Source organism: Mchenga conophoros, linkage group LG22 (genome assembly GCF_057382185.1).
Source record: "Mchenga conophoros isolate Kocher_MC1m ecotype Shallow Benthic linkage group LG22, M_conophoros_male_GT1.1, whole genome shotgun sequence".
NCBI lineage: Eukaryota > Metazoa > Chordata > Actinopteri > Cichliformes > Cichlidae > Mchenga > Mchenga conophoros.
Genome location: NC_140546.1, coordinates 6,812,724 through 6,833,874, shown reverse-complemented (window position 1 = coordinate 6,833,874; position 21,151 = coordinate 6,812,724). Strand labels below are relative to the sequence as shown.

The following is a 21,151-nucleotide window of genomic DNA, read 5'->3' as shown; positions in this document are numbered from 1 at the left end:
CATAGTGAGTGAGAAAGGTGACTGGAAAGGAAAAACTCAATGCATCATGGGAATCCCCGGCAGCCTACGTCTATTGCAGCATAACTAAGGGAGGATTCAGGGTCACCTGGTCCAGCCCTAACTATATGCTTTAGCAAAAAGGAAAGTTTTTGCTAAATATTGACGACAAGAGATTTATATATTTCCGAAATCACATTGTAGTGACGTATACAGAACACAATACATTATATAATGTAAACAACCACCTGAAAAACAGCAGATAAACTAAATACAGCTATTACTTTTGTGTCGTTTATTGAATTGATGAAGGGAGTGATGTATGCTGGGTAATGGCTCGTTATTAGCAGAAATCAGTTCCATAGATATGGGCCATCTCCACCTGGTAGATTGTTCAGAAGCAGTAGCGGTTTTTGATACGGGCGACACGGGCGGTTGTGGTGGGGGGCGGCATCACGGGCATCGGTAAAAAAAAAAAAAAAAATTGCTCGTACTCATGCTGCCCCGACGTCAGCCAGCGCATATTGGGAATGGCATAGGCACCGATCGGTTTTCTATCGCCCATTTGCTGGGAGGAAGGACGCCGTTTGCGAGGTGCGCCTGCTGCTTGCGGCAGAGAGGAGAGGGCGGGGCGGCGGGGGATTCTCTGGCTGGCTGGAGCAGCATCCAATAACCAACTCGCAAAATAAAACAAAATAAAAACAAACCAACAAACACGAAAACACCAGACATTATAATACAGACTTATAATTTGCACCGTGCACCTGCTTGCTGCTGAAGTCAAAGTAAACTTTATTGTCATCTCCGCTACATACAGTCCAGTTTATAGAGAGACGAGACGACGAGGCTCCAGTTACAGCAGTGCAAGTAAACAAACAATAAATATAAGAAGAGTAAGAAAATAAATATACACTTTAGGACTAGGGATAAAGGGATCAATAACAATTTATAATTTACAGTTTGATGATTTAAAGTCTCACACACAACCCGTTCCAAATAGAGCGCATTTCATTCATAATGATGTAAATCCAAGCCCATTATGTATTCATGATTTGAATCCTGGGTTGTGTGAAATCTCAGAAATGCACCCTAGACAAAGTGAATCTGTGAACTAAGGTGTAGGTGTGTTAGATCATGTTGTGGTGATCCTTGGGTTGAGGGATGGGTGTTCATACTGCAGTGCAAAATTAAAACCAATGGACGATGGACAAGAAAAGTTCAAAGCCTTCAGGTCCTCAGTTTAGAAAAAAGAGAAAAGAAGAGGAGGAGAAACGAGCAAAAGATACAGGTAAGCAGATGTGTCATTGAATAATGGCAGGTCATCCTGAAACAATCAGAATCAGAATACTTTATTAATCCCTAAGGAAATTATGTGCATTACAGTTGCTCCAAGAAGAAATGGTAAAAATAGTAACAGTAACAGACTAAACTCCAAACAATACATTATGTTACAGATTTTAATATTAATTAGTCATTGTCAGTTGTTGATTTGTCCTGTTCTCATTGTATGATGAATTATGATGGCTGTTTGGTGGCCATGTGCATACTATGCATACTCTCTCTCTTCATATGTGTGTGTGTGCTAGGACCGCCACTGTGGAGTATGCTTCTGCTGTGACGTCCTGTCTCCAGGTACTTATGTAATTAATCACTGGACACCTGGACAGGTATGTATGTAAGTAAGTAAAGTTTATTCACATGGCACCTTTCACAGACATGTCACAAAGTGCTTTACAAGGTAAAAATACAATACAGTCATAAATACTGCATAAAAACCCTTGTCTATATTTATAAATAATAACTTGTAAAGTAAAAACATGATACATTTAAGGGCATCCTGTTTGGCTGTTTTTTAAGAAGAGAGTTTGTTCCACTGTGCAATGGCTGAGACTGTTTGTTTTCTTGAAAATCATTTCTCCTTCCTTAGAGAAAATACTCTCATATGGAACAGAAGAGGCTGGAGCGCACAGAAACTACAATGCAAGTTGGTAAAGATGCAGGTATATGGTCTTCCTGGGTCCCACAGACTATCAGCTAAAAAGAAAAAACAAACAAATTTGCTTCAGATATTGTAGAATAACATTTTAAGATTATTTTAAAACTAAATAGTTTTTTTTTATTATAATACATTTAAAGATTCAAATTAAAGTCTTTCTAAAATTATTTAGTGATATTTATATTATGAAAAGCAGATTTTTGTTAAGACATTTTAAGTTTTTTACATACAAAACAAAAGCAAACAACAAGAACTCACACCCAATCAATTGACCAAAATAAACTCAAAATACTCCCACATGAGGGAACATCCCCTCTTCCTCGCTGGCTCCATATCTCTCAATAGAATGATCCATGATTTACTATCTCTCACCCTCAAAACACTCCACAAATCCCACCAGTGATTCACGTCCATATAAACCATCGAATCAGGTACTGAAGCAGTTATGCTCTAAATGAAACTTCAGACATCACTGATCACGTAACTCTGGCCAAACAAATTAAGCCTCGACACGGTGCTTCTGAAGCAGTGTGTTGTTTTTTTGACACATGTGCTGGAGCGTCAGCTTCAAGTGCGCTATCACTACCTCCAGCCATCACACACTATTCAAATCCTGTGGAACTCAGGTCAGCTAGCTCGTACCATCTAACTCACCCGGATACTCACCGCCTCTCCCTCAAAGACTGTTTCATTCCTGAAGTGATCAACAATAACGGTGGAGCTACTCATTACTGAGTTCATGTTTGAGTCTTTGATTTCTGTTTTTTGAGGCGTGGGTTTAAACTTTTAATCAGGTGTTGCTGTTGTTTTAAAAAATTGGGACTGTCTCAATTCCATTTCTTCTTGTTGCATGTTGAAGTTCTACTCGGAAGCTCGTTAAGATTTTTCAAGTGGTCTTAAACTTTTGATTGGGATTGAATAAGGGAGGATGTGACACATACTTCAGGGTTTACAGAGAATGGTTCAAAAAAAAGAAAATATCCAGTAAGCAGTAAACTGGAAAGACCTCTTCAAGGAAGGCAACAGGAACTATCCAAGGACTTAAGATTTATCCTCCTTATTCCTCCTCCTTATCCTCCTAAATAACAATAACCAGTAATTGGTTTCGCTTAGGGATGGGTATCGAAAACCGGTTCTTGTTGAGAACCGGTTCCCACTGTTTCAATTCCTTGGAATCGTTTGCCATTTTTGCAAACGATTCCCTTATCGATTCCAGCCGCCCCGAATGACGTCACCACGTTGCGGAGCGTCATTTACCTGGCAGGAAACACGGCGCCTAAGCGGCTCAAACGCTCAAAAGTTTGATTATACTTTATGAGAACCGATGACAACAGGGCAACTTGCAAAGTAGATATTTCATTTAAGGGAGGAAACACTACGAATATGCAAAAGCATTTGCTCACAAAACACGCGATGACACGTGTTTTTAATTCCGCTCCGGACTCGTGACTCTCAACCCAGCAGCAGCGGTAACGTTTGTACGTCCTCTCCCGTTAATTCGGCAGGTAAATAATCAACTAACAGTGCATATTATGTTAGCGCGATCTGTCTTATTACAAAACCTGACATATACACTATAAGCAGTGCTTGTCCCTGTGATCACTATTACAAAGGTCACATGGCATAAGCTAGCAGGAGTCCTTCATCAAACCACCTGATCAACAAACTCCAATGTGAAGAAAAGTGAACCTTGTAGTTGTGCCCATCCACTGGCATTTGCTGTTTTTTAACGGTGAAAATTTAGAGTAAGCTTTAAGAAGGTGAATTAAAACCTCTATATGGTGTAATATGGAGAATTTAGATTAAAATTAGAAGACTTACTGTTAACTTCATCCAATACAATGTTTAAATTAGGCAGCTTGTGTTAGGATACTGTTGGGGATTTTTTTATGACAAACTTGTATACACTGGACACATATAAAGTGTGTAATCATATATACTCATATACACTATATACACCTATATTTTGGAATCATTGTGTTAAACACTTAACCTACATATTTAAATCACAAGATCCATATATTTAGGTCAAATATCATCTACAATTACATTAATAAAGTCTGTGCCACTTGTTGAATGAGAACATGTTTGAAATGTAGTAATTAGGATCAAGAAGTAATGTTTGATCGTGTTATGGCCTATGGTGGCAAGTATGAAACATAGAGTTAAAATAAAGTTGGCCCTGTGTTGTGGATTTTATGACACGTTTACCTTTATATAATAGACATGTAATCGTAATTACTCACATAAATTGTGTGTAATCATATATGCTCATATATACTAGGCACACTTACAATGAAGTGTTTTATATAATGGAGTCATTGTGTTAAGCATTTAACCTCCATGTTCAAATCACACGACCCATATATTTAGGTCAAACGCTGCTGATTTGCTGAGGAAAAATAGCCTAAAAATAGGGAATGTTTTGAAGGGACGTGGCAAGAGAGAGAGAGAGCGAGTTTTGAGATGTGAGAGAGTTGTGACATTTAGCGTGTTTGGGAGTGTGTAGTTAGTGTGTTGTATAGTGTAGTCGATAGTTTTTCTTTAATATGTCAGAACACTGAGGCTACTGCTGAATGTCACAGCTGTCACACCGTTCAGGCCTGCAGGTATCAGGCTTGTAATGTCCCCCCTTATCTTATAGTGGGCTGAAATTATCTTTTGGAGTGACACAAATAATTTGTGTGGCATCTTATTTGATGCAGAACACCTGATTGGTCTGTAAATGGTTTGAAATGTTTATTTAAAAAAATCCACCTTGGCTGCATTTTAGATAAATAGCTGCATATAATTTTGTTGTTTGGAAAAGTCAGTTACTTTTTTGAAGAAGTAACTAGTAACTTTTTTTAGTTAATACTTCAAAGTCAAAGGAGCTTGCAACGAAAAGCGTCTGGACTTCTTTAAGTTACTTGAAGTCCAGACGCTTTTCGTTGCAAGCTCCTTTGACTACGATGACCTGGATGACTGAGAACCTTCACAGACTTAATACTTCAAAGTAATTTGCACAAAATTCGTCATTATATACTGTATTTTACAAACAAAAAGTTACAGTACTCTTTCCCAGACCACAGTCAGGAACTCAGTGCACAGCAGGAGCTTCACACAGGAGGGCCTGAGATGTTCCCAGAGAGGTGGAGTCTAAGACCCCACCTGACACACAGACATAAACAAACAGGCACACACAGACACAAACATGCATTCCTCGCACCTATGGGTAATGAAGCCGGGGACTCATAAGGCCAGCGCACTCAACCTCTCTTCACCAGATTCTCAGCTAACCCTAGTTAGTGCAGGCCACCACTGTGATTTCGCACACTCCTTGAAAACTACCTTGTCTCATCATGTGTTTTCTTTCATAGCCACGCACCAAGTTGCCAGACACAAATCTCTGCCGAAGAGCTCCAATCTGGACGCTGGACCTCCTGACAGTCCCACGGGCTGTTCACCCGACTCACCTGCCTGCTTCCCTGCCTCAACGCCATAGTTGGACTGGCCATCGGGCATACCGGGCATTTGCCCGGTGGGCCGCTGGCTATTTTTTGTTTTTATGGGCCGATCAATTTTTTTTTTTTTGGAAGGGTATAAATAATGAAAGGTGTTGGATTGGCCAATTGGTCATGATCGACTCTGGGCTGGACCAATTACAGCCGAGGAGGTCGGATGCACCCTCCCCCTTGTTTAGCAATCTTATAGACGAACTACAGAAAATGGAGAACAAAAAAAGGAAAGGAGGTGCAGAAAAAAATAGGGCCAAAAAGAAACAAGCCCTTCAGGCAGACGCTGCCATATGTGTAAAAATAACTGAATCCCATCACTAATAGCTATTAGTGATGGGATTTCCGGCTCTTTTTAGAGATCCGGCTCTTTCGGTTCGGCTCACTAAAAAGAACCGGCTCTTTCGGCTCCGAACCGGCTCTTCAGGTTGTTTTGTTGCTTTAACTTATTTATTATTAACAATAATATAAAATTATGCACAAAAGGAATTACTAACGTAAAAAAAAAGTGGTTTTATTTGTATATATTTATATATAAATATATGCGGTGGCCCCTAGAGACAAAACACGTACAAACTCCAAAACACATTTCTAGCATGAACTGAACTTCCAAAGCAGAGCTACTAGATCACTTAAATTACACAATTGAAAGCATGTGTGTATTGTTTGTGTATTTATACACAGGCACTCATATATATTCAAATAATTTTAAAGAAAAGTTCATTTACCTGTTACTACCACACACCAAATCCGGTCGTTGGTACTTGCTGGCTTGTGTAGCCACTAGGTAACAAAAGCTCAACACTGCGCCTAGCATCCTGGAGCACTTCTGTTGTCTTTTGTACGTGTTTTGGAGTTTTTATGTGCTTCTGAGTTTTTTGTACGTGTTTTGGAGTTTGTACGTGTTTTTACGTGTTTTGGAATTTGTACATGCTTCAGAGTTCGTACGTGATTTGAAGTTTGTATGTGCTTTGTCTGTAGGGGCCACTGTAAATATACTTTTATTTTTTCACTCCACATAAAATGTAATAAATAAATCATATAATACAAAAATCAACTATTCACATTTCAACTTTTAACTATTGAAATTTTCAGCTTTTTCCTTTTACAAATTTAAAGTGAAAACAACAAAACACTGCAAACCACAACACAATTAAATATAAATTATAATATGAAAACAAAAAGAAGATGCACATTCTCTGTCATATGGGCCTGCATGAATAAACTTTCTGGATCCTTTATCATCTGCAACCGAAAATAGTTGTGGATGATTACTATACCTTTCTAATGTGACGTTGTTGTCCCTGGCTCTCTTTCTCTCTCTCTCCCTCTGGCTCTGTTCCTGTGCTACTGAGTGTAACTACCGCCCCTCCCCACTCTGCCCAGCATAAAGCACAAGGCTCAGGTGCGAAGTGAAGCGGGAAAAAAAGTGCGAGAGAGAGAGAGAGAGGGTGAGAGAAAGAAGAAAAAAAAACCACGTGACGGCTCGCGATAAGGAGCCGGCTCGCGTCGTTCACGTCAAAGAGCCGGCTCTAAGAGCCATTTCGTTCGCGAACGACCCATCACTAGTAGCTATGGCATAGCTTCCACAGATTTAGCAACATCAGCAAGTGGTGGAGGCCAGCAGGTGGATAAGGGAAAGGGGAGGCAAGAGGAGGAGGAGGAGGAGGCGGCTGGCGGTCATAGTGGCAGAGGAACTGAACTAAAGGTAAGAAGTTATGACCTGCTGTCTATCTGTGTCAGATATAAACCAAGTTTAGTTGTAGTTTGTTTTCGTTGTGCTGACTTTTTACAGTCGCTTAGAATAACTGGTACTGCGTACTAGCTAGCATGACGGAGTTTATATAGGCTACTGCTGGGCGGGTGCTATGACGTTACTGATAGTAAATTTTATTTTATGCTTAAGGTTAGTTTCTCAAACTCCTCAAAATCTTAACAAATTGTGCCAATCCTTACATGTTGCACCAGGCTGATTTATCATCTAAAGTGGAGAAGTCTGTGACAGAGGAGACAGAAGAGCAGCAGAGAGAGATGGAGATGGAGAGATGACTTTATGTCATCCATGAGGGATGCATTTGACATATGTTTCACATATTATAGCCCAACAAGTTACTTATAGCAGTTTAAATACGAGCAATCAGTTTTTGGCAAATACCGGAAATCAGTTTTTGGCAGACAATCACTTTTTGGCACAACACCGGCTATTGCAGTTAATAATGCAACAGCTTCTTGCCATTTTTTGTGTTTCTTTTTATCGCTGTGTAACTGAGTTCAACTGAAAGCCTGCATGCGCTAGTACCTCTTGCCACAAGTTCCCAGAATCCTTTGCGGTTTTACCCCTGAATGACGTCACATTTTTGGTGGGCCGGTCTCTAGTCAAAATGCCCGGGCCGATTTTTTTTTGTCCCAGTCCAGCCCTGCTCAACGCCAGGAATTTCGGACCACTCACCCTGACCACTCACCCCTTCATGCCACTACAGACCACCCACGGCAAGTACACAGTACTAAGGAAGATTCAGAACTTCCTATCTCTCCCGAACCATACCTGAACGTCTGTACTCTATTTACAGTGACTCTGACCCTTGTCCCGGACCCAGTTTGACTCTCCCTCCAGCCCAATCCCCGGAACAGCTGTTTCCACTGACCAACGACCAGATTGCTTACTTAGTCCAGGCTGCTCAAAACCCCTTTGGGTTATTGTGACATTTAGCACTTATTAAACTCACATTCCAGTTTCCTGATTGTGAACACTTACTGAGAAAATAAACGTTGTCACTGAAACTACTTACGTACTGTTCGGCACCCAGCATTTGAGTCCTTTCCCTTTTGAGGCGGCCTCGGCTGTGACATTCTCGGACTCTCATCCGAGAAGCTTCTTCAGTTTTGGGGAGAGCACACCTCCTCCACCCTCATTCTGAATGTAGGCATCCCACACAGGTATATCCTCAGTACCCTCTTATACTCACTTTTCACCCATGACTGGTCTCCAATTCACACCAGTAACAACATTATAATATTTTCTGACAACACCACCATTATAGGACTGATTGACAACTACAATGATTCAGCCTACAGGGAGGAGGTTCAGCATCTGAAGTGATGGTGTGACAACAACAACCTGCATCTGAACACAGCCAAGACCAAGGAGATGGTAATCGACTTCAAGAGTACTCCACCCTCTACATCAATGGAGAGGAAGTAGAAAGGGTAGATGGCTTCAAGTTCCTCGGGGTCCATATCTTGACTGACCTTACCTGGTCCACAAACATTTCCCACCAGGTAGGGAAAGCACAACATAGGCTGTACTTTCTCATGAAGCTGCGTCAGGCCCAGTTACACCAGAGACTGCTAACTTCTACTGCTCCACCATCGAGAGCATTATGAGCTTGACTAGCTCAATGTGACTTTTAAATTACAAATTTAAAGACAAAAAATGTTATGCATGTGTTTGCATCCTTTAAATTCACATTGGCATTAAAAGGTTTTACACATGTGTACACTGGCTGCTTTCATTTTAGACCGATGGCAACCATTTCAACAAAAATGCATATTTGACTCTCAGCTTTCAATAATTAAGAAGGCCATCTAAAGTACCTTAATTTAAAAAGAGTAATTTCAGTCCAGGTTGAGTATCACCCATGGTTTGATCCTATAATTACAAATAAGACATAGAAATTAAATTATTTCTGCAGGAGACTGTAGGAGGCACGCAGTCTGTTTAATGATTTTTTTTTTGACTCAGATAACTTTGGCCCAGCCTAACAGAACATGGACTTTGGATAAGTCACGTTACCACTCCCAGTTGTGTTTTGTCTGTTGTGTTTCTTGTGTTAGTGAATGTGAAAATGTGTGAAAATAGTGTGCTCATATTACTCCTCTGCTGCCACGTTGCATCTCCAGGTAAGATCATATTTCAAGTTTTACTTTAAAAAATATTTCTCCTAGTTTATAGGAAATTGAATTGCAAGAAACTTGGTCTTTTTATCTTTCACTGTCTTCTGCACCACTGACTGGAGTTTCATTATGACAGAAGCTGTATGTTAGTGCAATAACAATAAAGGCATTCTGTTCTATTCTTAAGGTGACTGGTGGTGAAAGGAAGATGTGTGCACCCCTGAAATGTCACAGTCAGTCTATGTAGGAGACATATTAATACTGTCAGTGAATGTACTTTTTCTTTAGATTTGGATTTTAGAATGTGGTATGATTTTCTGTATGTGCAGGTAATGTATGTTTGGAGTAGTAGGAATAAAGAGTTACAGAAGAGATATTAGCAAAAATTAAATTGTACACAACAATAAGATTATTTCATCATTCAGTAGGTTCTTAGTGTCTTTTCACCCTTATACTTTTGAAGTCAATGCTAAATCTGAAACTGATTCTAGTTCATATTTAACCTCTGTTGGAGCTATTTGTTCTTTCTTTCTTTCTTTCTTTCTTTATTTTTGTGAAATTAGTTAAAGTTTGTTGTTAGTTTACTTATATTTTGGGGTTTATTTGTCGGTTAATATTTTGTTTTAAATGATTTGTTTTGTTTGTTGTTATTTTGTTAAATTAGTCAGTAAGAGCTGTAGGGCCATTTTGTTTCTATAAATAAAGAGACTGGTATAGGACCAGCATGCATTGGGGTGGGCCTATGGTTTTTTTTACCAGAGCAGGAGAAGCAGCAGGAAGGATCTTGTTATTGCTTGCCAAGATGGATAAATAAACCAAAACCAAAACTTTCAACTAAAAGGTTTGGACAGTGGACTTCTTTTGCCTGCGTACGAAATATTACCTCAGTGCAGCAGTGGCTTGTGGACTTTAAGTTGTGGGACGTTTGATCTTTCAAAAGTAAAGGAATTGCCACTACAACCTCCTTAAATGATACAAAAAAGCATATAAAAGGGACCCCTCCTAATTCAAAGTCTTCCTAATTTTACAGTAAAACACTCCTTGAAATATTTCTTCACTGAAAGCCCAGGAGCTCAGAGCATCCCAGAGTTTGTAGCTGTTGCAATTGTTGATGACGTTCAGATAGGTGACTCCAACAGTGTAAGAGAAGCAACACCAAAGAAAGACTGGATTAAATTCTTTGAGGATCATCCACAGCACCTGGAGTGGTATAGATTACAATCTAATGAAAGTCATCACTTCTTTAAGGCTACAATTGAGACTTTGAGGCAACGTTTGAACCAAACTGAAGGTACAGATTTGTTGAACTTTATATTGCTGAAACGATTTGCTTTAAATCATTTTTTAATTTTTATTTAAAAAAAAAAAAAATTTGCATTTGAATTGCTTATTTGTGGTAGAGGTGCAGTTTCAGGTATAAGCTGTGCTAACATCTTACTGGTTTATCACAGTTACAGTTACTGTCTGTCTTTTCAGGTGTTCATATTTTGCAAAGGATGAAGGGCTGTGAATGGGATGATGAGACTGGAGAGATTAATGGATATGATCAGTATGGTTATGATAGAGAAGATTTTCTAGCATATGACCTAAAGACACTGACATGGATCGCTCCTAAACCACACGCTGTCCTCACCAAAATGAGATTTGATGCTCATGAACATCAATTTGAATCAAATAAAAACTTTTTAGTTTATCAGTGCCCTGACTTTTTAAAGGAGTATTTGCGATATGGGAAGAGGTTTCTGAAGACAGCAGGTAGAATTACACAATCTGATGAAATGTAATAGAATAGAAATTTCGTATGGGTTTCTTGCTTCAAAATTAGAGTAAAATAAAATTAAAGGACGAACGTAACCAACTGCCAATCTCTTTACAGTCCTTCCCTCAGTGTCTCTACTCCAAAAGACTCCCTCCTCTCCAGTCAGTTGCCAAGCTACAGGTTTCTATCCTGACAGAGGTTTGATGTTCTGGAGGAAAGACGGAGTGCAGCTTCATGAAGGTGTGGATCTGGGAGAGATCCTCCTCAACAATGATGGGACCTTCCAGATGAGTATTGATCTGAATGTTTCATCAGTCACACCTGAAGATTGGCAGAGGTATGACTGTGTGTTTCAGCTCTCTGGTGTGAACGAGTACATTATCACCAAACTGGACAAAACAGTGGTCAAGACCAACTGGGGTAAGACTGGAGAGTTTATAAAACTGCAGCTTGATATTATTAAGTTATTAACTAAACATTTCTTTTCTTCGTCTCATGCTTGCTGTTACTGCTGATACATAAACATGAGTCTATGCAAGTGTAGTGTAAGTTTGGGTTAAAACATGATTTAGCCAGTGTTGGGGAGTAATGGAGTACATGTACCGCCGTTACGTATTTAAAATACAAAATATGAGTAACTGTATTCCGTTACAGTTACTGTTTAAAAGGGTGGTATTCAGAATACAGTTACTTTGTTGAAATAAATGGATTACATGGCGGCATTTTCCTGTTTCATATATTAGGCTATGCCCTCTCTATTTTTAATTTCACGCTGGTGGAAACCCAAACAAAACACGCATTAAGATGCTCTAATGTCTGTGTCTCAATCTCGCGGCCCAAGTCACCTCTACTTGCGGCCCGCATAATGACCTGAAGAAATATTTGTAAAAAAAATATTCAAAAAATTAAGTGTTAAAGGCATAACTGTAAAGAATGTAGCTTCATGGGCAGTGTAGTCCGTGCTGCAGGGAGAATGGACTGCCATACCCGTTATGTGTCTGTGAGCGCGAGGGAGGGAGAAAAAGGAGAGTGGAAAGGAGAGTTGTCACCGACCAGAAACGGGAGATGGAAGTATGTAAATATAATAATAACCACTGCAGCCAAAAAGAGTGCCTGACGAGCCCAGCTGTAAGTAAGCTATTAAGACTCGACTGTACACTGTGTTCGTGTTTTCCTCCGAAACAATAAGTTCTGTCGGAGCAGCCTTTCAACGCCTCTCTCTGTCTCTCACTAGCAAAGATGACCCAGACAACAAAGTGAAGCTAGCCCGACACAGAACCCGGCGTATTAGCCAGAGGTCCCTTTACTACGGTTCGGAGCCGCAGACCTGCTTTATTTACGCGCGGAATAGTTTTCTATATGAGATCGCTGCAAAAAGTGCAGCCTTACCTAATGTCCACACTACTGTTACTCTGTTACTGCTTTTACATTAAGATTTAAAATTCTAGTTGGTATTGGTAGGGCGAATAACCTTCAGTAATAGTAATCAATCACACAGCAATAGTACATTCATGTAGTTGTAAAAAGCATGATAATACATTAAGTAATCCAAAGTATTCAGAATACGTTACGCTACTTGAGTAACGTAACGGAATACGTTACAAAAACATTTTGGGGCATGTATTCTGTAATCTGTAGTGGAATACATTTTAAAAGTAACCTTCCCAACACTGGATTAAGCCCAATTTAACCCACACAGAACACAGTGAAGAATGAGGAACGACACTATGATGAGCAAGGGAAGATGCAGGCACTAAATACAGGAGGTGAACAGGACCAAGAGGAAACAGCTAGGAGACACGGCTGATACTGATTACACAGATGAGACGTAGGAGCAGACAAAACTGAATACAGAAAACAGGAATCTCAACACACACGCAAAGATGTAGACACAGAGAACTGACTGAACAAGAACAGAGGGAGTACAGAACCAAAACCTAAATAGCAACAGAATACATGACCATAAAAAACAAGAACATAGAATAATAACAAACACAAACGGCTGGGTCATCAGACTCAGGACCATGACAACTTCAGCGTGCACAAGAAGAGTAACTAATGTCTGAGTAATCTGTATTGACCGAGTAGTAATGGTTTTGTGTCATTTATTGTTTCAATCATATCAGGTCATTCCTCACTCATTCCTTGGTATCGGCACAGTTTTCCGTTTAATATTCTAAAATGCTGCCATGTGTTGTTCAGCAGAGAAGCCAGCTGACACTGTGACCTTCATCAGTGCTGCAGTGGTTGTTCTAACTGTCACCATCATCACAGCTTTGGCATTTGTAGCTTACAAAAAGAAGAAAGGTGAGAAATCTGAATTTGGGAATTATTGAGTTTAGTTTTTGAATTCATCTCCGAAATCTTACTGCCAGATCAGTTTGGATACAAACACATAAATTCTAAAGTAATTAGCCACACCGAGATGATCACAGTCCCTGAGAAGGATGACGTGAGAAGAAAATAATCAAGTAAATTAAAAAGGAAATGGACACAAGATATCTGTGCAATTAATGAAAAAACAAAACAAATTACAACTGATATGTTTTATTTTGGTTTGTTTCAGCTAAATGTTCTACATCATTTTCATGATACATATTCTGCTCACTTGAATAACACTGATCTCTCACTTTCATAGCTGGAAAGCAGGGTCATGTATTCAAACAGAAAACAACAATCACTACAAATCATTTCCTTGAAAAGGATAAAATATTTGTAAACTGTGTATTTTTTATCTTCTAGCTCCTGACGATGGCTCTGAGCAGTCTGAGAGACTAAATCCACAAAGTTGACTGTCCTGCAAAGAGTTCTTCACTTCACTCTCTGTATGACTTTCCTCCAGCTGCTTCAGTTTATTCCATAGTTCAAAGACATGTTAAAAACACCAATCAATAAATAAAATACGGATAATGATCACTGTGAACAGGCTGCTATACTTGCTGTAAATTGGTGCATGGTCATATATTTGTATTTAGCTGCTGTGTGTACGTGTTTGCTAAAAAGCAAAAGTAAATGTTTCAACTTTATTGATTGTTATGCATCTGACAATGACAGTTTGTTAGACCTGAAGTGTGATATTTCACTGAGACATTGGCAGCGTACAAAGCATGCAGTATTTTCCAAATAACACCAAAACATTTGAAGGATTACAGCAACAGACCGTCATTTGAAAATGAAATGTTCTCAGTTTAATATTTTATTCTTCTGTGAAAATGGCTAACCTGGGATTTCCTGCATTTGATCTGTGAGGTCACATGATCCTGATCTTTGACCACCTTTGGCTACGTCCTAATTCAAACAAGGAAAACTGTTGTTTTGATCCCACTATAACTTCCTCACTGTGTTTTTTCTCATGTATTTAAACAAACAAACAAACAAACTGATTAAATAACTTGATGTTTGAACATTACTGATATCATATAGAAAATATTTTTGTTTTAGCTCAGAAGGTAAAGTTCTATATGAGGAATTGTATAAAATGACAACTGCTATATGACATAATAACATTTTTACTCTCAGATGGGAGTATCAGCGATGATCTGATAGCAAACTGTCTGAAGCTGCAAGTAAAAACAGCTTGACACTGTTCAGATTAGCGTTAAAAGAAAAAATGCAAAATATATCACTGATATAAGAGTTTGTTTCTACAGTTTCTGGACTTCTGCCACAGCAGTTCTTGGTTCCAACCACACATAAAGAATACCCGGAAAGAAAAATATTGTTCTGTATATCTGAACAGAGGTTTGTTGTAGAATCCCTGTTTAATTTAAAAAGATGATATTTTAGCACGTAACCGTAGGAGTAGTGGTAGAATTAATCTACTCACTATAATCACAATCACCTGTTAAACAGCATGTTCTTCAATTCTCCATTATAACTGTGGTTTTTAAGTCTCATGTCCCTGGTCCACTGGTTTAAGCCAGAACATAGTAAAATGGACCATAGCTAATATAAATGACATGCAGTTACAAGGACGTAGATTTGGTTTTGGCATTGGTGGGGACGGATGATTCAACCACCCTGTTTCTTTTTTTTTCCTTTTTGTCTTTGCTTCTTGATAGAAAAAGGAGAAATATACTTGCCTACATATGCTATTCTACATGCTTTTAAACCATTTAAAATTACAATTCATAGTTTTATATGTGAATTATATAATGTTAAATTACTGACTAAGTATTTTAGACTTTAGTTTACTTCAGCCATATTCCATATAAATCAGGTATCATACAAAAATAAAAACACCTTCAAATACAGTCATGACAATAAAAGAATATGACTTTAAGGACTTAACAACATTACTTCAGTTATACTACACCAACATCTCTTATACATTAGCACGAAGGGAACACTGAATGACCTGGTGGTTTTTGTCCATAAAACTACTCATCTAAGATTACCACAAAGTAAAAGATCTCTCAGCAAAATTATGCAACATTTTAGGCACTATTGCCCCGATCAGATCAGTGAGCTGGGATTTTTTATTGTAAACATGAACTACTGTTACAGCAACATACATGGACTACTGGTGCCCACACAACAACTCAATGTCCACTATGTGGAGCCAAACACATGCCTGCTCCTCTCGTTAACTGAGATAAACTGCTGGCATGTTTGTTTTATATCTATACTGTCCAGTCTCTCCTGGTGGACATGGCAATGTGTTATTCATGGTTACATACAATTTTAGACTGATGTGGGCCAAAGCCTAGTATAACCTGTAACGTTATTATGACGGACACATTTTAGAGCTTGACTTTAGGTGACTTACAGGTTTCTTTGAAAAATAATTTCTTATATCCAGGTTCTTCCTTTTTGCTGCCATCCTCCTCTCTTCCTCGCAGTGCAGGCTTGCCGCTGCTAAAACTAAATAGAGCTCCCTGAAAGGCACAGCCAATCACATTGGCCATATTTGTCACATGAGGTAGGACTCTAGTAGAAAACGTAATTTAACTCTTTCTGCACTGCTGGGTGAATGAGACGTTGACAGATTGTTTTTTTTTTTTTCTTTCTATCGAGTTTGTTTTTCTTTACTGGAAGAGATCAAATTATTGGTGGGGACAATTCAGTAATTGCTGGATACTGGTGGGGACATGTCCCTTCCGCCCATGCCAAATCTACGCCCTTGTGCAGTTATCTATCTTCAGTTTATCAGTCCCAGCTGCATTGACACTCATTTTAGTCATCTTAATAATATCATTTTGGCTGTCCCAAAGCCTCAGATGTTTCAATTAATCAAAATTAAATAGAATAAAATCAAAATCAAGTCAAAATTTTAACAACAACAGTGTTGACCAAAGTGCTTCACAGTCAGACAAAAAGCCAATTAAAGATAAAGACAAAGCATTAACAAACAAAACATACCAACAAACAACACAGGTGACAAACTTATAAAGCAAGCCAGATGATAGTCAACTAGTTTGATTCAAAAGCCAAAATAAAAAAGTGAGTTTTAAGACGTGATTTAAAAGACCAAATAGACTTGAAGAACAAATATCAACAGGAAGGTTATTTCAGAGTCTGGTGCTGCAGTGTTAAAGGCACGAGCACCTCTGGACTTCAGTCAAGACCTTGGTTGTACTAAGAGCATCTGATTAGAAGATCTTAGTGCTCTTTGGGAGGTTTACAAGTAGAGGAGTTCAGTTAGATAGCTAGGTGCCAAGTTGCTTAAAAGTTTTTAAAGTGAGCAAGGGAATTTTAAAATATATATTTGACAGGGAGCGAATGCAAGTTAGCTAAAAGTGGAATAATGTGATCATATTATCTAGTACCAGTTAGAAGGCGTGCAGCAGCATTTTGAACTAACTGCAAACGACAGAGAGAAGAGTGTTGGAGGCCCAAGTAGAGAAAGTTGCAGTAGTCCAGTCTAGTGGTGATAAATGCATTAATATGTTTTTCAAGGTCTTTCAGAGGAAGATAGGGCTTCACTTTGGATATCTGACATAACTGATAAAAAACTGGTTTTAACCACTGTGGACACTTGCTTTTCTAATTTAAAAGAGCTATCCAAAAATACTCAGAGGTTTCTTACAGTGTGGGAGCAAACGTTAGCAAGAGGAAAAAAGAGTATCAGTTAGCTGGCCCAAAGGGTATGATTATCAAAAACAATAACTTCGGTTTTATTTTCATTCAGGGAGAGAAAATTACGTGATAACCAGACTTTGACATCATGAAGACAGTTAAACAGTGGTTGCAGTGGGGCAGAGATATTCAAATTCAGGGGAAAGTAAATTTGGATGTCTAGTAAACACAGCAGAGAAGTGAACAATGGTTTGAAAATTAATCGTGCGCATCTGGTGCAAAGGACGCTCACTGTTCAACCCCACATTGCCTATTGCAATATAAAACATAACTGGGAAATGATCTGAAATTCCAGAGTCCTTGATATCTGTGATGCAAACATCCAGACCATAAGACAGTACCAGATCAAGCATGTGAATGAGATTAAAAGTGTCAATAAGAGCAAGGAAGTCCTTAACTAGTGGACCATCCTCACAACAAACATGGATGTTGAAATTGTCAACAATTAAAACACGGTCATACCATAACCGTGTGTTCACACCGAACGCGATAGACGCGACCAGAAACATGCCAGACGCCTCTAACTTGACGCGTGCAAATTCGCACCTCAACGCGTGTCCACGACGCGTGAAGGACCGCACCCAACTCTGAATAGGTGGAAGCTCAAACGGTAGGTCCAAGTGAGCATGAAGTCCACCAGGGCAAATCTGGTCATGACAGAACAATCTGAAGCTAGAATGGTCCCAGAGAGCAGGGGAAGAAGGTAGAATATCCATAAGTGCATGATGATTAATCACTTCATGTGAATTTAGGTAAGCCTTGATGCAAACATGGATATAACCCCGTTTACCCCATGTAGTTAAGTGTTTCCTGTATGGAAGGGTAAATGGTAGGCGGCGTATGTAGTCAGAAATGTCTGTTGGAAGCGGAGGAAAATTCTCTGGTTTCCATTTCAAATCAGGCGTTTTGTGATTCAACGGCCAAAGATTCAAAGAGTTTCATCATAGATAAGTAGCGCAAAGACATCATGGCAGCACAGAGAAAGTATAATACCAGACAGCATGCCGTGCACACTGGCGCCATCTTGGATTGACGATGTAGATTTGGGTTCATTGACTAAAAACAGTAAATAATCTGGTAGATATCATAAAGATAAAGATATCATATCTGTCATATCATAACATATCTAACATGATTTGACTGCATCCAGTAGCAGGTGACACTAAATAAAAGTATAAGTATAAGATAAAAATAAAAAGACGCAATACAGTGAAATAAATGTTTTAAGTAACATTTATTTCAGCAGTAGGGTTAGAGTAGGCTTCACATGCCACGTGCTGATTTGTCAGAGGACTTCTTTTTATGCAAACACCTCCTTATTTCAAGCTCATTGTGTACTTTGTCAAGAGTCTTTTTTATATTACTAAAGAGCTGTAAAAAGCCTTTTAAGGAGCTGTGGTGTGACTGAGACACGGCGGGTCCAGGGATCATAGGTTTGAGCCATTTTATTCAATATTTGTCACACCACAACACACCCAAACCCCTGAGTCCCCGTGTTTTTAACTAGGCGGGCGTGATTAAGGATGCCGTGCAGGTGCGTCCGCCCTCCCTGCATGGCACCGCAGACCACGCCCCACCACAGGAGCCTAATCCAATTAAATCATCAGAGAGAGATGAGAACAGAGAACCACTGAAAGCTGTCACTTACCAAAGTTTATGAAGGGAATAATACGAGGGACAGCGAGGCGAAAGAAATAAAAACTTCTAAAAACAAAGCAAAACAGTGGAAACAGATATGAGTAGAAAGTGGGAAGAAGTGGATTCAGCTTTAACCCTTTAAATGCACCAGACAGTTAAACCAGGAGTACAAGAGGACTCACACTCAAATACCTGCACTCAAGAGAGAATAGACACTTGCTATTGTCATTGGATGTGATGGATATGAGATTTATTATCTCTCATAATTGAAAGCTAAATTAAAAAAAACAATATAGTTTAGAAACAGAAATATTATAAGTGATTTAAAATGCTTAAAATACCATAAAAACAGACATAAAGCCTTAAAAGACAGATCAAAAGCAAAATATCCAAAGGTGCTACTGTGCATCTAGAATGAGTGTCATGACTTTATGTGTTTCTAGATTTAAAAAAAGTTATTATTAGTTATTATTTTAAGGAAAAAAGTTATCATTTTACTCCTTTTGAATAAATCTGTATTTATATCTATAAACTTAATTTACCTTCCACTGCACATTTAGATAAATGCAACCAGTGAGCATTTAAACACGACTATGTAGTTTACTTGTGAACATGAGTTAACAGTTACTCGTGACCCTGGGTTTCTGTAGCAGTTTTCACTTCTCTGTGTGAGTCACACTTTTCTTGAGTGACTTGTGTCATATGATATTCTCCATATTCCCTGCCACCCACTCTTCAAAATGACCGTTTGACTCTGGCTGTATTTTGTATCTTCCACAGCTTAATGTTTTTATACTTTATAAATACTACTGATTAAACTTCTCCACATGTAACGTGATGTCTTATAGACCACTGGTGCACAGGTTGCTGTACATTTCCTGTAAATTAGTACTCGGTTGGATGTTTGTATTGTATGAACAGGCCCAACTTCAATTTTTTTCAGCTCTGTTTGTCTATGTTTATGTTTATGTAGGCCAAACTATCTAAGTAACTCTATACATGACTCTGTTGTGCCAAGAGAGAAACAATATGAGGATGTGAAGAGTGGCAGAGAAGTATGTGAGGGCAGTGCAGGAAATGTATGAGGACAGTGTGAGGTGAAGTCAAACTGAATTTCTCTTATTACTGTGGCCCTTGTGCAGTACATTTGCAGCCCAAAAGGGGATGATTAATTCGAACCTGAGGGACATGGAGTCTTCCTACAGGTTAACTCTATAAACTGCTTTTAATGTCCAAGGAAATACTTTTAAATAACCCTAAAGAACACTGATCAAAATAACCTTTAACTTCAGCATTACATATTACAAGTTTTTGTGTTTCTGTGGTTTCCTGTCTTCATTAGTCATCACACCAATAACACTGTTCTGTTTGAATTAAGATGCTCCTTCACACCAACTATGAATCATTGTTTGAACTTTCTGACATCATCAGGTTGTGAGCTTCTCTCGCATATTCAGAGGCTTTTAAAAATATTTTTATTCACATGTGGGATACTTCAACTCAGAATGTACTTATATTAAAGTCCCCACATGGAGGATGGAGAGTGAGTGGGTCATTGAGCTGTCTCTACTTTGATACATTCAACTGTTTTTTAAAGTCATCGGTTTTCTGACACCAGGAGGGGGAAAATGATGAAGTGAGAGCAGTGAAACTGAGTGTGTTCATGAAAACAGAAAGCAGCTGATAATGAATAGCAGGAGATGACTGATAGCAGGTTTAAACTGATCGGGCTGATCAATACATGGTGACTGAGACAGCTTGTTTTTGTCCTAAAAACAGCAAAAACATTATAACATTTTACATATTCTAGGCAATTCTGTTTGATTGGAGATCTTTTTTTTAAAGCATCATACTGGGAGTGTTTTCAGATTCACTTCATCCATGAAGAGACGTTACAAGCAAAGTCATTAACGGTAATGTTTAGTAACTTTGACACTGTGATAAATTCTTCAGGGTTCGTTCGGCATCAGCAGTGAGGTTTTATATATCTATAACTCATATTTCATCTTACTTATTTTCATACATTTAACTTTTTATTGAAAGCTACTGGCTGAATTCTGACGGCATCAGAGGTCTGAGATCACTTCCCAAATTTGCCTGAAGAATGTAACTGGCAGTTTACCTGAACAATAGGAAAGCAGCAGAGGAGACCCTTGTGCCTACCTGTCAGGCACAGTTTATCTACACTGTTGTAGATGGAGCGACTTCCTATGAGTACAAACTCAAGGACTCTAAGATGGGTCACAACAGATCAAGGACTTTGCTGGAAAATCTTTTCTTTAATGACACTTTGTC

The 21,151-nt window shown here is 38.8% G+C and overlaps 2 protein-coding genes across 3 annotated transcripts; both read left to right on the top strand.

The window, feature by feature from the left end:
• Positions 1 to 8,561: 8,561 nt before the first annotated feature.
• LOC146548673 (BOLA class I histocompatibility antigen, alpha chain BL3-7-like) lies at positions 8,562 to 14,520 on the top strand. Of its 2 annotated transcripts, XM_085263105.1 has the most exons (5): positions 8,562 to 8,766; positions 9,230 to 9,387; positions 11,258 to 11,560; positions 13,343 to 13,447; positions 13,883 to 14,520. In XM_085263105.1, the coding sequence occupies exons 2-5, from the start codon at positions 9,333 to 9,335 to the stop codon at positions 13,930 to 13,932; spliced, it is 513 nt and encodes a 170-aa protein (XP_085119231.1). In that variant the 5' UTR covers positions 8,562 to 8,766; positions 9,230 to 9,332; the 3' UTR covers positions 13,933 to 14,520. The 2 variants fall into 2 exon arrangements, with proteins under 2 accessions (XP_085119231.1, XP_085119232.1); XM_085263106.1 differs by having other exon boundaries at positions 8,562 to 9,387; positions 13,346 to 13,447.
• On the top strand, positions 9,684 to 11,333 carry LOC146548674 (major histocompatibility complex class I-related protein 1-like). Its single transcript, XM_085263306.1, has 3 exons — positions 9,684 to 9,710; positions 10,375 to 10,672; positions 10,858 to 11,333. Exons 1-3 carry the CDS (start codon positions 9,684 to 9,686, stop codon positions 11,163 to 11,165), a joined length of 633 nt encoding a protein of 210 aa, XP_085119432.1. The 3' UTR covers positions 11,166 to 11,333.
• Positions 14,521 to 21,151: the final 6,631 nt, after the last annotated feature.